Source organism: Protopterus annectens, chromosome 10.part0 (genome assembly GCF_019279795.1).
Source record: "Protopterus annectens isolate FY-2018-M chromosome 10.part0, PAN1.0, whole genome shotgun sequence".
NCBI lineage: Eukaryota > Metazoa > Chordata > Ceratodontiformes > Protopteridae > Protopterus > Protopterus annectens.
The window spans coordinates 870479040-870494772 of NC_056744.1; the positions used below are offsets into that span (position 1 = coordinate 870479040).

General features: G+C 43.6%; 1 protein-coding gene across 1 annotated transcript in view; it reads right to left on the bottom strand.

The window, feature by feature from the left end:
- Positions 1 to 559: 559 nt before the first annotated feature.
- The window catches only part of GLMN (glomulin, FKBP associated protein), a gene marked incomplete at its 5' end in the record, with an annotated part of 1643959 nt that continues 1628785 nt past the window's right edge, over positions 560 to 15733 (bottom strand). Inside the window, 2 exon segments of the mRNA XM_044085667.1 lie at positions 560 to 6994; positions 7090 to 7172. Of these exon segments, the coding sequence (XP_043941602.1) occupies positions 6896 to 6994; positions 7090 to 7172 (182 nt within the window). The 3' untranslated portion in view covers positions 560 to 6895.

Here is a 15733-nt window from a genome sequence, read left to right on the forward strand (position 1 = left end):
CTGCTTTCCATGTATGAACTGTAACTTGATTTAACTCTCCAATAAAATATTCAATAGTCAAAATCTTACAAGATTTCTTAGTGTAAAACCACATGTAAGATGAAAATTGAAGCATTGGCTTTTCTGATTGATCCAGTTCTCTCTCATAACTTTTTGGAAGGGGACTTTTTGATGGCAGCTCAAAAGCCATCTACTTGTGTTACTTACAATGCAGTACTGAAGTGCTTCATCATTTGAGCTGTGAAGCATGGTCTGGATCATCCCATCAAAAAACAAAGAAAGACTGACTGGACTTTTCCAAGTGCCTCTATCTTTTAGGTCTAAGATACACCACATATTAAAAGCACATGCTTGGCTTGTCAGCCTTTCATGGATCAAGTACAAAGTGAACATACATCTGTAGACATTTTCAGAAGATATTCCCCACTTGAGATCCTTAAGCAAGGATCCACAGTCTCCTTGTGACTTGAATTTTGAGTGCAAGACTTCTGTTTCCTTCTTTCATGCTGGCCTACTTTTCAGGTTTGCTTTTTTTCCTCAGTGTCATCTTTACTTGTAATAATTGCACATTATTAACAAAGCTTTATTTAACAGTGTTCCACTCAGACTGGTAAATAAATACTTTAAAACAAATTCACATCCAGATAAAATGACTTTTAAAACACATAATTCATGTCACATACCTTTATACATTAATCAACATTATAATATACTGTCAGAGATAAAATCATTCAAGCATACCCACATCTTGCTATTACAGGAATGCCTGCTGGCCCCCACATTCATTTTTTGTTATATTTCCAACTTATTATCCTTCTCCTTAAAAAGTCGCCATCAACTAAGGTGTCTGACATATTGTTTCAGCTTGCTATGATTTGAGATAGCTTGGTCTGTAATCCCTGATAGCTAAAGCAAGTCACCATCTTGCAAACTGTAGTCCTCTTTAGCCTGCTTCCAAGGGATAATTTCCTCCATGTTTTAATTATTCCTAAAATCTTAAATCAATATTTTTCCTAGACCATATTGCTGCAACACTATTCATCTTCAAATGTTCTTACCATAATGCTAGATCTGTGTTGTCTTCTTCCATCCTCAACTGATGGATCTGTCAGATCCATACAGATCTGACAATGGCAGCTCTCAGACTTTGTACCCAAGGCTCAAACTCTCCTCCCATCCATAAATTCCCCTCCGCCAACTGAATTACTTCAGATAAACTTTGCCTACCTAATACAGAAATACAACAGGAATCAAACCTACAACTATATACCCAGAATACATACCATGGTTGTAGCTCCAGTTAGGTACAGTGCAGTCATGCTGGAGCATAAGGAGAGAATGACAGTTTGGCGGGGAGACACAGGGAGAGAAAGTTGAGGAGGATGGAAGACAACATGAATCTAGGGTTATAGTAAGTGCAAAACTTTCACATCTTGTGTCTCTTCCATCTGTCCTCAACTGATGGTACAGAGTCCCCAGTTACTAAAAACCCTGGCAGGTTACATAGAAGGATATTCTACAGGGTGGTGGAACCAAAAGAAGCCCTGAACCTAGAATGTAAGTCCAGCTTGTACTGGGATATAAAGGTACGCACACTGGACCAAGTAGCTGCTGCACATATGTCGTCAATAGGAACTCTCAAAAAGTAGGCTGCAGAAGTGGCTACCACCCTCGTAGAGTGAACTTTGGGATTAGAAGATAATGCCAAACCTTTCTCTTATCAACATACCAAATGCATTCAGACAGCCATCTGGATAGAGTCATTTAGAAACTCCTTTCCCCAGTTTGACTGAAGACAAGGAGGCAAAGAATTGGTCTGTGTTTCTTACAGCTTTGGTAAAATGAACTCCCCTTTATTGAAAAAAATTCAGGAAGAAAATAGGAAGATTGACAGTCTGAAGAAAAGTGAGCTCAGAAGCCACCTTGGAAAGAAAAGTAGAGTTAATACAAAGAAATACCCTATCTTTATGAAAAATCAAGTAAGCTGGCTTGCAGGAAAGAGCTTGGAGCTCTGAAATTCTTTGAGCAGAGGTGACAAGACACCAGAAACAGAGCCTTCCATAATAGACACTTTAACTCTGCAGTCACATCTGGTTCAAAATGGGGGTTTGTCAAAGCCTGAAGAATGGAAATGTCCCAACGTGAAATAAGATCCCTTACAGGGGGTGAAGAAGAAAGGCTTTGGATAATTTCAAAGAAGAAATGGGAATCTGCTTCTCTCCTACATGGAAGTCTGAGATGGCTGCTATCTGAACTTTAATGGTGGAGTTGCCCCATCATGAAACAGACCAGCCAAAAAATTTAAAATAGCAGGGAAGGGGACTGAAAAAAAAGGTCTAGGTTACTGCTAAATGCCCATACTGAAAATATCTTCCATTTGCTTTTGTAAACATTCTTAGTGGAAGATTTCTGGGAGTGTGTCAGGATATGCACCACCTGGAATGGAAGCCTGAACTGTCTGGACATCAAGGAAATGGACAGATCATGAACTTAATTTGAGGGCTAAGTCCAGATGAAGCATGCCGGATGGGTGAAAGATGAGGTCTAAAATGGGATCCAGCACCCAAGACGGGTGTATCAGATGAGGCTAGAGATAGGAAGACCATACCTGTTATGACCAAATGGGAGAAATGAGGATTACTTTCACTGTGCACAATATTGTTTTCTATAGAAACTTTTGTGTGAGGGGAGAAAAAGGAAAAGCATACAGAAGAGCTGTGGGCCAGATGTGGACTATAGTGTCCCTTGGTGATTCCCCCTCCTGGGGGATTAAGGCAAAATAGCTGCTGCCCTTGGTGTTAGAGAGGAGTGGCAAATAGGTCACAGCAAGGCTGACCCCAGTGGCTGAAAAATGAGATCTGTCACTACACAACTGAGGGACCACTTGTGAGGGAGGAGTATGGACCTCTCAGTTTGTCCCCTAACACACTGGATTTTCCCGGGATATCTACTGTCACCAGAAAATGATGGGAAGACACCACCTACTGCCAAACCATCATGGCTTCTTGAAACAATGGGTAACACTGTATTCTCCCTTGTTTGTTGATGTACCATACCACCGACATGTTGTATGTCTGGATTGCGATCATACCCCTGGGGAGGGAGTCCTGAAAAGTCTGCAACACCAGAAGGACTGCTCATACCTTGGGCTGTCTTTCCCAAAAAAAGTCCCCAGAAGGACTGCTCATACCTTGGACTGTCTTTCCCAAAAAATGTCCCCATCCCAACTGAGAAGTGTCTGTAGTAAAAATGGCCAGAGGGGGTGGCAGAATAAAGGGGTGATCCTGGGAAACTAGGAGGAAGTCCAACCACCACTGAACATGGTGTCTACATATACTGTTAAGGCAAATGGGAAAGTGTATCGGGTGGTACCATACCGAGCACTGAACTGCGACAGTCCACTGCAACACCCTCAAGTAGAATCTGGCCTGAGGAACTAGGGTGGTGGAAACTGCCATTGATCCTAGAAGCCTCAATATGCACCTGGCCGGGTGCTTTTGATGGGAAGCTTGTTGTTGCAAGGTGAGAATTCTTGACTCTGGTAATTTGACTATCTGCAATGTCATATCCAGGTAGGCCACAATGAACTCTATTACTTGGACAGGGAGCAACTCTGACTTTTCCATACTCATTGTAACTTCCAGGCAGGAGCTAAGGAAACCCTGGGTTGAACAAACAGATTCCTGGAGGGAGTAGTTATGAGCCAGTCATCCAGATACAAAAAACACGTGGAACCCCTGCAGTCTGAGGTGAACTGCGACCACTGCCATACACTTGGTGAACACTTGAGGAGCTGCGGTGACACAAAACAGTATGGCTCTCAACTGGAAATGACTAACTCCCAGCTTAAAGTGGAGGAACCTTCTGGAGCTCCTAGCTATCTTGATGTGGTAGTATGCATCCTGAAGGTGGAGTGAACACATCCAATTGCCCTTCCTTAGCAATGGTAGGATGGACTGAACCATGACCATCTGGAACTGTCTGTTTTACAAACTGATTTAACTGGCTAAGGTCTCTGTTCTTCTTTGGTACCAAAAAGTACCTGGAGTAGACTCCATATCCTTGCTGGTCTGGTGGGACTTCTTGGATGACTGGTTCATCTAACAACTTTTTTGTCTCTTGTGCTGCAGCCTTACTTTGTGGGGATGGAACACCAGGGAGTCTTTTTGAATTTGGAGAGTAAAGGAAAGGAATAGAATACCCTCTGATTATGATTTTCTGCACCCACAAATAGAGAATGATGCCTGTCCAGGATGATGGATACAGAGATAAGCTCCCCCCGCCTGCCTCCAGAGTGCAGAAGTTGGGCAACCTTTCTGGAGCACTGAAAGGGTCTGTCAGAGTAGGGGCCCTGAAACCCTAGATTCTGCATACCATTCTGCTGCGAGAGTGATGTTTAATGCGGTTATTCCCCCCCACCCCAACTCTGGTGTCTATCACTAGAAGTGCTGGGCAAACCCTTGAGATTTACAGAACCACAGCTTCTTGCCTCCTTTCTGGTTCCTGGAAAAGGCCACTAGGAGGAAGAGAAGCAGATTCCAATACCAGACAAGGTCTTGCTATCCTGTTCACTTCTAAACACTATTTTCTTTACCTTCAGTCCAAAGATGGTGAGCTCTTCACAGGAGTCATTGATGAAGGAGATTTTAAAGTGTTCAGTGAAGTCACAGACACATATTCAGACATGCCAACAAATAGCAATGCTGAAGTCCACTGCTCTAGATGTTCCATATACTGCTTTGGAAATAAGGAACATGGGACATGTTTGAGAAGGTTGACAGGTAAGGACCCTGAGAGGGACTTGGTCAGCTCCTTCATCAAGTCCCTATGAAAACATGTTATGTGAGACAGGTAATTCAATGACCTTAAGGCAAAGGTAGCTGAAAAGTACATCAACCCACTTTTCTGAACCTGTCCAACATCCCGGACTGTCTGTTGGGGGGATGGACAGTGGAACTCTCCTCTGCAATCTTTCTGTAGGTGGCTGACATCTTCCAGGGAGGATCTAGGAGAACCCTCACATTCATCAAAATCAGTATCTTTGGTGATGGACTCCTGAGGGGGAGTCCATGTGCCTCCTTTTGCATGCATGCTTCAGATTTACTCAAGGGAGGTCTCTAAAGAGTAATGGGAGTCCACCACTTGGACTGTCTTGAGGCCTCAGAGGCTGGCTTTCCCACAGTGGCAGGAAGTGCACCCAAAAGGACCAATTCAGATCAGAGGCAGTTGGAGCTGATCATCCTATCCACGTCTGTTTTGAATAGGCTCCTAATGAACTGCACTGATCTAATAAAACAGGCCATGAAAGGCGGCCTGGAAATCCATTGGAAAGATCTCTCTCATGCAGGAAGACTAGGGCTATCTGGCTCTGGGGAGAACCTGGATCTGGAGACTGGAGAAGTACATGACCTTATCCTAACTGGCTGTGAAGCAGGCAATGGATTTGAAGAATTCTGTACCTTCAGAGCCAGACCCAATGGCCCTGTCAAATCAGAGGACCTTCTTCTACTTTCCTTCTCCCTATGAAGCTCTTCACCTGAGATATTTCCTTGTCCTTATCTTTTACTTTAGCTTTTTTCACCATATTCTTATCCAAGGACTTTTTACTAGAGGGAAAAGAAGATTGAGAAGAGTTACCTTCTCCCATGGAAGCCTGGAGAAGCCCCTTTAAGGCAAGCTTTGATTGCTCATTAAACAACTCTCTGGCCCCAAATATGTAGCAATCCTTTTCAAGGTGAGTGGCCCCCTAAGCAGTAAAAACACAGTGTGTGGCCACAGGAAACACACTTTTTAAACTTGGAGGCCTTGTCTGTCATCCTGGAAAAGAATTAAACACCACAATAAAGAGCCAACTACCTGTACACAAAGTATCTCAGTACAGTCTAACAAAACAGCCTTGATTCACAGAGAAAAAGGAGGGAAAACAGCAGCAAACTAGCAAAGGTTTTTTTATACATAGAGGAAAAGATAACCAGGCAAGTAAGGTAGAAACACTAGCTAGCAAAACAAAGAAAAAAAAAAAGCAGCAGGAATTCTTAAAAAGGGGGTTACTTATCTAACCAAATCACCAAGCCAAGGAAATTGCATCTGTAATGTTTGAGTGGCAAACAAGATCAGAGGTAATTCCACTGGAGGAAGGGAAGTATGAGTACATGGATGAGCCTGAGCCTTGGATCTAAAGTTTAAAAACTGCAGATGTTGGATCCGTATCGATCAGATAGAACCATCATATGAAGACAGATCGAACAGACATCATATCTGCTGTTTCACATGTACTGGCAAAGAACTCAAAGCATTTACATCACATTTCAAAACTCTAGATTTTTTTATAATTTAACAGATATTCTGTTTTCTATCAGGACCATTTTCAAAAAGGATGAATCCTGGTTTCCTTCCTAAGGTAGTTTCAAATGTCTCCCCTATCTATTCAACTTCCTCTCTTTTTTTCTTTAGAAACTAATATTTTTAATACATGCTGGCCATTCTGGTTCTGCCATGTGAGACTGAAAGATATCTGCAAACTACAATTGTATCTAGTGGGGAAAGAAGTGGTTAAAGGAAAGATTTACAGCAGAATAAAATTTATTCTTCAGATATTTACTTCATTTTATGGAAACATCCTGGTCTGAACAGGGATTTGCAGTGTAAGCAAAGTATTATTAATGACAGGATCAACTTCACTGAGCAATCTCTTTAGATGTCTGGACATGCCAAATATTCACATCGGCGGTACTTTGTATATACATTAAGAGTTTGAACAAACATTATATGAAAATGTCTATTATAAAATCTCAACAAAGTTTATTAACACATACATAAATAACATTATTTATATTAAAAAAAAAGAAATATTGCTAAAGACCAAACTGTATGTGATGGCAATTGTCCTGAACTGTTACTGGATTACAGGCCTTTCTTTAACCACGATGAGCTCTTCTACTCTGGCCAGAACACTCTGCATTACATCAAAAGTGAAGAGAGCCGAGTGGAGAACCTAGGTTGTCAAACATATAATTGCATTATTGCATTATTATATGGTTACATTAACACAGACTAAGAGTTCACATCAAAAATTAAAAATATTTTCACCTCTAGCTGCATCTCTCTAGTCATGCTGGGTAGTTTTTCACCTTCAACTGTCAGAGAACAGATTGTTTTTGTTCTGGACAGCTCTGCAACACAAAGAATACATATTGATCTTATTTATTATGATAGCATATCTTGATTCAGGTTACATTTCTCAGATCCAATCTTGCAACCCTAACTAAAAAGTATGCTGACATTTGGAAACTGGTATGAAAAACTAAGGCAGCAAATGTTCTATCTAACAAGAGCAACCAGTATCTGACAATTAAATAGACTACTTAGGACAGCGGGAGTGAACAGAGTATAGTAAGTTATTCACAAAATAGTTCTGGTCTCTTGGTATGGGACATCCCCATTAACATTTCAGTTGGCTCTGGGTAGAAGTCCAAAGACAGTCAAAGCATGCAAATGCAGACACAATACAAAGAAGAGGTGGTGGTGCAGTACTGCGGCATGCATATGTACTTTAACATACACATTAATAATTTAAAATTACTGCAAAGGACAAGGGAAAAGCCTGTGGAGTCCATAGCATTCCAGTGGTACAGTGATTAATAGGGTCAGACAAGACTCCAAGGGAAGAGGGGTGGAATGCCGCTCTCCAGCTTCCAAACAATTATGTCAAGAAAAATATTTAAACACAACTTTTGATCCAATAATTTATATAATGGCAGGATCTCACAAATGTCAGAACATTTCAGTATGTCTGGCATTAATGTCAGTTGTCTACACACTTCAAAAGGGTTTACCAAACCTCAAACAATTCAATTCCACTTAGTGATTATACTTATTATATGTGACTGTCCATTGCCATGTTGTGCATTTTTTTTCTTTCTAATTTTAGTATTACCATTATTTTTCAATATAACAAAAATATATCTACAGTTCTGTAAAGGGTGGATGGATGACAATGAAAGAAAGATTTTTTAAGGTAGGCTGCAAAGGTACAGAATGTATTCCTTCCACTGCCTTTCAGACAGTTTTTTTTGGGGGGGGGCATCTTGTTTAAGGGGTAGACTACTGTCTCATAAGCATAAAAAGAATAGATCCCATTCAGGAAGTCAACACACACAGCCTTATATACTCTCTCTTTAAAAAAAAAAAAAAGGAGGTGGCAAAAGGTTGTCTTCTGTGAGGTTGCATGCAAAGATGCAAGGCTTCCTAAACAAGTCTTCTCCGACTTCTGCTATTTTCACTAACAGACTACCTGTGCCTATTATTCAAGCATACCAAAAGTCTCCAAAGTTAAATATAATCACTTATTTCAGTGGAAATTCATTGACAACATTTTGATACGTGACTTATACAGTCACAAAACATATATACAGAACTTACAGTAATCAAATGTGTACACAGAAAATAAAAAAGAAATTACACTGTTAAAAACAAATATTTTAGAGTTCTGTAAAACAATACCAAACCACTGGATATGGAACCAGTCCAGAATTAATTCTGGGATATTGGTGAGCATTTTCACTCTAAACTGTTCACAAAATGTTCTCCCTTCCTTTGAGAGTTGGTCCTAGACAGCAGGAAGCTAGGATCACAATTTACAGCTGAGCCTTCTAGCCAGAAATAAAGTTTTACTATGTCAATGATGTCAAAATCCTTGCTAGTTGCTCTTCTTATGCCATCTGTACTATTACCTTTCAGTGCTTCTGCTTTGGGATCACGCAACAGCTTTAACAGTTTGCAACTACCAATTTCAGCTTTCTCACTACGTATGGATTAGCATAACTCCAAGAAATATCAGACACATTTTACCCTTTCTTACCATGCTAAATATCTATACAGAAACCTACTTTGTGCATCAACTGGTTTCCTTTCAATCTTACAGTTTTTTTAGGGTCATATGCTCCTTAGGCTGGTATACTACGACACTGCATGCTATGTAAAGAAGGATAACATAGCCTTAATCTGCCAGTTAAGAACAAACCCACTGAATGAGCACACAACTCACAAGTCAAGAAAAAAAAAAGATTTGACAGCTACACATTTTGTTTATGTGTAATACACATTTATACATCTGACCTACTTAACAAGGAACATCAAAGGCTGACGTTAGATGGACGTGCTGGCCAGAGGGAGACAGCAGGAGGGCATCCAGGACCCAGCAGGGATGATTTTTTTTAATACATTAATTCATACAAGAACTCATCTGATAAGTGCAATAGTAGGACCCACCTTGGTGAGTCTATGACTGGGTTCAATCCAAAGTAACAGGGTGGAAGAATTTGAGGGACAGCCAAATAAAACCCCAAAGGTTCAAAAGGTTGAGTTCTAAAGTATTGAAATACCAAGAGACTAAACTCAGAATCATAGTCAAATCAATATGACTTGGTGAAGGTGTAAATTTAGTGGCCAGGATAAAGCAGTCTGCAGTGGTGACATTTTTGAATCAAGCACTGGAAGCAGTCACAGCTCTTTGACCACAGTATTTTTGGCTGTCCAGTGATGAATTAAAGGCAGCTGACAATCCACTTAAAAATGATTTGCGTGATGACTACGACCAGTCTTTCCATTCCAGAAGAAAAGAGATAAACAGCTGTTCAATACTCAAACTTGTGCAGCTGCTTCAAGTAAAACTAGAGGTTACGATGCACATCCACAAATAGAAGGGTTGTCTCTGCTCTAGGTTCCATGAAAGTAAAGAAAACCAAAAGAAGAATGGATTGCTTCAAGGAAAATTCAGGACCACTCTCTGAAGTGAACACGGGGTTGGTCCTAATGGACAACCAAATCGAATAAAAGAGCACATAAGGGTCCCTGCACAGATGTAAGATGATGTCACCAGAAAAAATGTTTTCAGATATGCAAACTTCAATTCTGCTGGACCAGTTGGTCCAAACATGTGATGGCAAAGTCCATCGATCATGAAGCTCAAACTCCTCCTCAAAGCTGGGTAAACACTCCTCCCATCAGCTTCAGAGGGAATAAGCTTATGCACAATTTAAACAACTAAAAACTGTAACTAAAATAAATGATGACAAAAGGGCAGTAATCTACTTTATTGAAGAACTTCAAGCACATTTGTAAAAAAGCCTTCAGAGAAACTGATATACAATTTTAAGACGGTATAGATAAAAAAAAGAAAATTTACAATAAGCAATAAAACAGAGAAAAATTAATAGAAAAAGTAAAAATAATTCAGTTAAATATTTCCAATTAATTTCTCTATTCATTCCATTAGGTTTAATAGTCATATAAGTTAATATACGTACATTTTATTTCTGCGACACTTTCTGTTGTAAAATACGATCTTCAATGGATCTCTATATAATATATGATTAAAAAAAGCAAGAAAAATAAAAAAATGTTTGATGTTATGTGATCCTATCTCGCCTACATTCTGACTGATGGGTTCGGAGCCGATCCCTCGGCTCCGACTCGGCACGCTTATGCCAAAGAGCGAAGTCTCTTATTGGCTGAGCTTACTATATCCCAGGATGCACCACTACCAGTCCCCCAGATCTCGTTTGCCGCTAACAAGTGAAGACGTGGTCTCGAGCTGGCTGAGCTAAGTAGTGATTAATTTCACTAGTTTTTCTGTCCGGAATTTCTATTTTTCTTCAACAAAAGCTGTTTTAACAGCTATTCTTGTGTTTAGAGTGAGTTTGGTGAAATTTACTTAGTAAATTCTTGTGTTGTGAGTGTTGACTAGGAGTACCTCTTGTGTGTAAAGGCCTTTCCCGGTCTTTTTGATTGTAGGTGACTTCTGTTTTGTTAGGGATCTCGGATCCTTTATACTGTGGATAGTTTCTCTTTCTTGTAAAAAAGGTCAAAGAAGAGAGAATTTCTTTCTAATTTACAGTGTTTGTACTGTGTTTTGGGCTTTAATTCACCGGAATGTCTCAGGTACCTAGGCCTTCAGGCTTTAAAAAGTGCACCAAGTGCAACTTTAAAATGTCGATCACAGATGACCACTCTCTCTGTGTTTATTGTTTGGGTGCAAAGCATTTGCAGGAGTCCTGCAGCGTGTGTCACGCTTTTTCCTCGAGGGTCCTCCAAGAGAGGAAAAATAAGCTCATATTAAAAGGTCTTGTAAAACCCTCCTTGAAGAAGCTTTAGCATCCTCTCCTTCTCCGCTAAAAGAAAGGCGTCGGCTCCGACCAGTCCGTCGGATCCGACCGCCAAAAGACATAGGCAGGTTTCTCCTTCGGCTCCAAGGACTTGGAGCCGAGGCGAACGGTCTGCCTCGATGCCACCAGTCTCGACTCCTCTGGCTTCGGAGCCGATGGCTGGGGCATCGAGAGGCGGGTCACCTTCGGCTCCACTGGTCTCGGGCCGACAAAGGTTGTCCGCTCAGACACTTCCTCCTCGGCGCGAAGTCCTCCTCGGCACCGATGGAAACTAGTGTGGGTATTCCTTCGGCGACGATAGTCATCGAGTCGCCTCGGGGCCGGTCCCCTAGCCCCTTGGGGCCGTTGGAGAGGCCATCTCGAACCCGTTCAGTATCCTCTAGGTCATCGAGGATGTCAGATTCAGACATAGACAGGGTGCTCCAAAGACTGTTCCAGTCCCCAGTCTTTCAAAAATTTGTTTCGGCTCCGACCCAGTTGGCTTCGGAGCCGATGGCCCATGCCCATGTCATTGCCATTCCTCCTCTGACCGCTTCGGCTCCGTCGGAGCAGGTGCTGTTGGAGCCGGTGGAGATCTTAGGGTCGGCTCCGACCCTAACTCCAACCCCGGCCTTCGGGTCCGAGTTTGGTACACGGACTTCTTCGGCTGGACCTGGGGGTGATGTTTCGGGACCTACGCTGTCGGTTCCGAGCCTCCCTCTCGGTGCTTCGGCTGCGGGACTTCCGTCTGCTATCATGGCTCGGGACCGGACACTCCCAGGATTCTGGGGGTCCGGCTTTCAGAGCTATGAGGAGTGCCTTGGCCAAGTCTTCTTCGGCCATCTCTCCGGCTTTACAGGCACCTTCCCTGGGCGTGGAGACTGGGTCTTTGGCAATTCCCCTGTCCTTAGGCAGCGGAGCCCCTGGGCCTGAGGTTACCCCCATTGGGGGTTCCCCTCCTCCTGAGGGTTCTTCGGAGTTGTCTTCAGAGGAACCCCCAAGGAAGAGATCGTGCAAGAGGAAGCACGTGGACTCCCCCGAGTCTATTACATCGGACACTGATCTTGATGATGCGGAGGGGTCCCCGAAGTCGTCCTCGGATGATGTCTCATTTGCAGACATCTTAGAGATCCTCAAACAACGAGGCGGCTGGATATCCAAACCCCTCTGCTGATGAGTCAGTGTTCCTCAAGGCCCTTCGGGCTCAGCCCTCCGCCTCCTGGGTGTCTCCGCCCTTCGACGAGCTCCTGGATTTAGTTTGTCGGAGCGCGTCGGAACATCCAGATACCGTGGAACCAGTCCCTTCTCGTCCTAACAAATTTTTGTCTGCCCCACCCGAGAAGGAGTTCCTCACTAAAGGTGTGGCTGTAGATGCCATGGTGGTGGCATCTGCTACACAACAGGACGTGGCAGAGGCTTCAACGTCCGTCCATCCTCCTAATAAGGAGTCTAGGAGCATGGACGATGCACGGGAAGCGCACCCTGACTTCAGCGGCCTTTACTTTAAGGTCCCTGAATTATTTGGCACATTTTACCAGGCTTCAGAGGGATCTGGTCAAGGAGCTGTCAGATTCCCTCTCAGGTAACCTACCTGAGCAGCTAGCCCAGTCGGTTAGCTCTCAGTTGGCTATCCTTGCTTCAATTTCTAACTCGTCCATGAGGCTCATTTCATATGCGGCCGAAGGGGCGGGTAGAGCGGCAGGCACAGGCGTGGCTCTCACGGAGACAAGTCTGGCTCCGTTGTGTCATTTTGGGAGGCCTTCAAGTCTTCCTTCGGCGCTCCCTTTGATGGGTCCTCTTTATTTGGACCTAAGGTTAAAGACACACTTACCCGCTGTGAGCAAGAAGGAAAAACTTTATCTGCCGTAGGTGCACGTTATTCCACTCCCTTCGGCCTTATCCCAAGGCTAAAGGAGGAGGGAAGATGTGGTTCCATAAATCACATAAGTTTTCCATCAACAGCAGGAAGATTCCCTTCCAGAGGCAGAGGGCGGGAAATTTTTCTGGGAGACGCCGTCCCAGAGGCGGCAGAGGGCCCCGCAATTCTGGAGACCGCGAGTCCTTTCGTGGCTCTTCAGCCTCCCACACTTCATGAGGGATTGCCCGGCTGTGCTGCTCCGGAGCCAGTCGGGTGCCATTTTGCCAAGCACCTAAAAGCCTGGGAGTCAATCACTCAGGACAGATGGGTGCTTCGGATTATTGCCGGAGGTTACACCATCCCCTTCACACACTCACCCCCACCGTCCAAAAAATCCCGGACCCACACCCAGTCAAAGGGAAATTGCAGCCGCAGAAGCTTTAAAGCTGCTAGAAAAAGGAGTCATCCAACAGACCAGATCGGATCCGGAAATTACTCAAGGTTCTTTTTAGTGCCAAAAAAGACAGGGGACCTGAGACCAATATTGGATCTCAGCAGACTAAACCAATCCGTCATGAAATCCAAATTCCGAATGGTCACGTTACAATCCATTCTCCCATTATTGGAGAAGGATGTTTGGATGTGCTCCATAGATCTCAAGGACACCTATTATCACATACCGATACATCGGGCGTCCAGGAAGTATCTGCGCTTCAGCCTGGGAGACAGTCATTTCCAATTTTGTGCTCTGCCCTTTGGTCTCACCACAGCCCCCAAGGTGTTCACCAAATGTTTGGCAGTAGTAACGGCTCACCTGAGGAGTCTTGGATTCCAAGTGTTTCCCTATCTGGACGACTGGCTCCTGACTGCCACCACCAGTCATCTACTAATGGACAACCTCAAAGCCACAATCTCCCTGGGTGCTACCCTGGGAATTACATTCAATTGGTCAAAGTCTGTCTTGCTGCCCTCTCAGCGCATAAGGTTCATAGGAGCAGAGATAGACTCAAAATTGATGCGTTTTCTTCCTACCCAAAGGATCCAAACTTTACAAGGCCAAGTTCAAGCCCTGATTTCAAGATCCAAGGCCCCAGCCAGGATGGTCCTACAAGTTTTAGGTTCGATGTCTGCCACGGTTCTTCTAGTTCCTCTGGCAAGATTGCACATGAGGATTCTTCAGTGGCTATTATCGACTCAATGGTCCTTTCAGGATCTTCCCCTCAATCACCCCATTATGATTACAGAAACATGCAAACGGGACCTTCGCTGGTGGCTTCAGACATCCAATCTAAATCAGGGAAGTCCTTTTGTTATTCTCTCTCCAGTGGTCACCCTGACGACAGATGCCTCCCAGACAGGGTGGGGGGGGCATTGTCTGGGCAGGTTAGTTCAGGGTTCCTGGCTTCCAGTCGAAACTTTTCTCCACATCAATGTATTGGAGATGAGGGCTGTACTTCTGTCCCTACAGGCCTTACACAAGTTTCTCCCTCAGGGCATAATCGCCATCCACACAGACAACATGTCGGTGGTCTGGTATCTAAACAAACAAGGAGGGACCAGATCTTACCCCCTTTGCAGAGAGGCCATGAGGGTGTGGGAATGGGCTGTAGCTACCAGCCGTTTCTTGGTAGCGACCCACATTCCCGGGAAATCAAATATATTGGCAGACAGATTAAGCAGGACAATTCTCTCTCCTCACGAGTGGTCCCTAAACGAAACAGTAGCAGCTCAGGTTTTCAGGAGATGGGGGACGCCGTGCTGCGACCTGTTTGCAACACCACAAAATACAAAGTGCAAAAGGTTCTTCTCCTTGACTCCACATCAGGGGGAAGCAGCTATGGATGCTCTAGCACAACCTTGGCCAACAGGGCTACTTTATGCTTTTCCTCCGATTCCACTTCTCTCCAAAGTCATTCAGAAAGCTTCTCAATTGGGGTCCACAATGATACTAATTGCTCCACACTGGCCTCGTCAGGTATGGTTTCCCTACCTGAAGAAACATGCGGTGGACGATCCTTGGACTTTAGATCTAACTCCGGATCTGCTAATTCATCAGTCGGGACGACAACAGCAGTCCCTTCACACCTTGAAGTTGACAGCTTGGCTCCTCCACTTCCGACTTTAGTCAGAAATCACACATTAGACCCGGAAGTTATTCACATTTTATCTTCGGCCCACAAACCCACCACTAAGAAATTGTACCTCAGTAAGTGGAAGAGGTTTGCTATCTGGGCTCAACTCAGGGGCTTAGACCCTATCACTGCTCCAATCCCACAGGTTTTGAAATTCTTAACATCCCTGTTTAATCAAGGATCTTCTGTCTCTACTATTAAAGTCCAACTAGCGGCTATCTCTAAATTTCATGAGTCCATGGATCCTCCATTGATGAGCAGCAGATTATGCAAAACTTTCATTAAAGGTGCGGGGCTGTTAAGACCCCCAGTTTTTCATCCTGCGCCTCCGTGGGATCTTGATTTGGTGCTTCGTGCATTAACATCTTCCCCTTTCGAACCGGCTGCTACATGTGAGTTAAAATATCTGTCTTGGAAAACTGCCTTCTTAGTTGCAATTACCTCTGCAAGAAGAGTTTCAGAGCTTCAAGCCCTATCTATCAAACCACCGTACTTGATTTTTCACAAGGATAGAGTATCACTTAGGCCTAATCCATCTTTGTCCCAAAGGTCTGTTCTAATCTCTGTCTCCAACAATCTCTAGAGCTACCAGTTTTCTT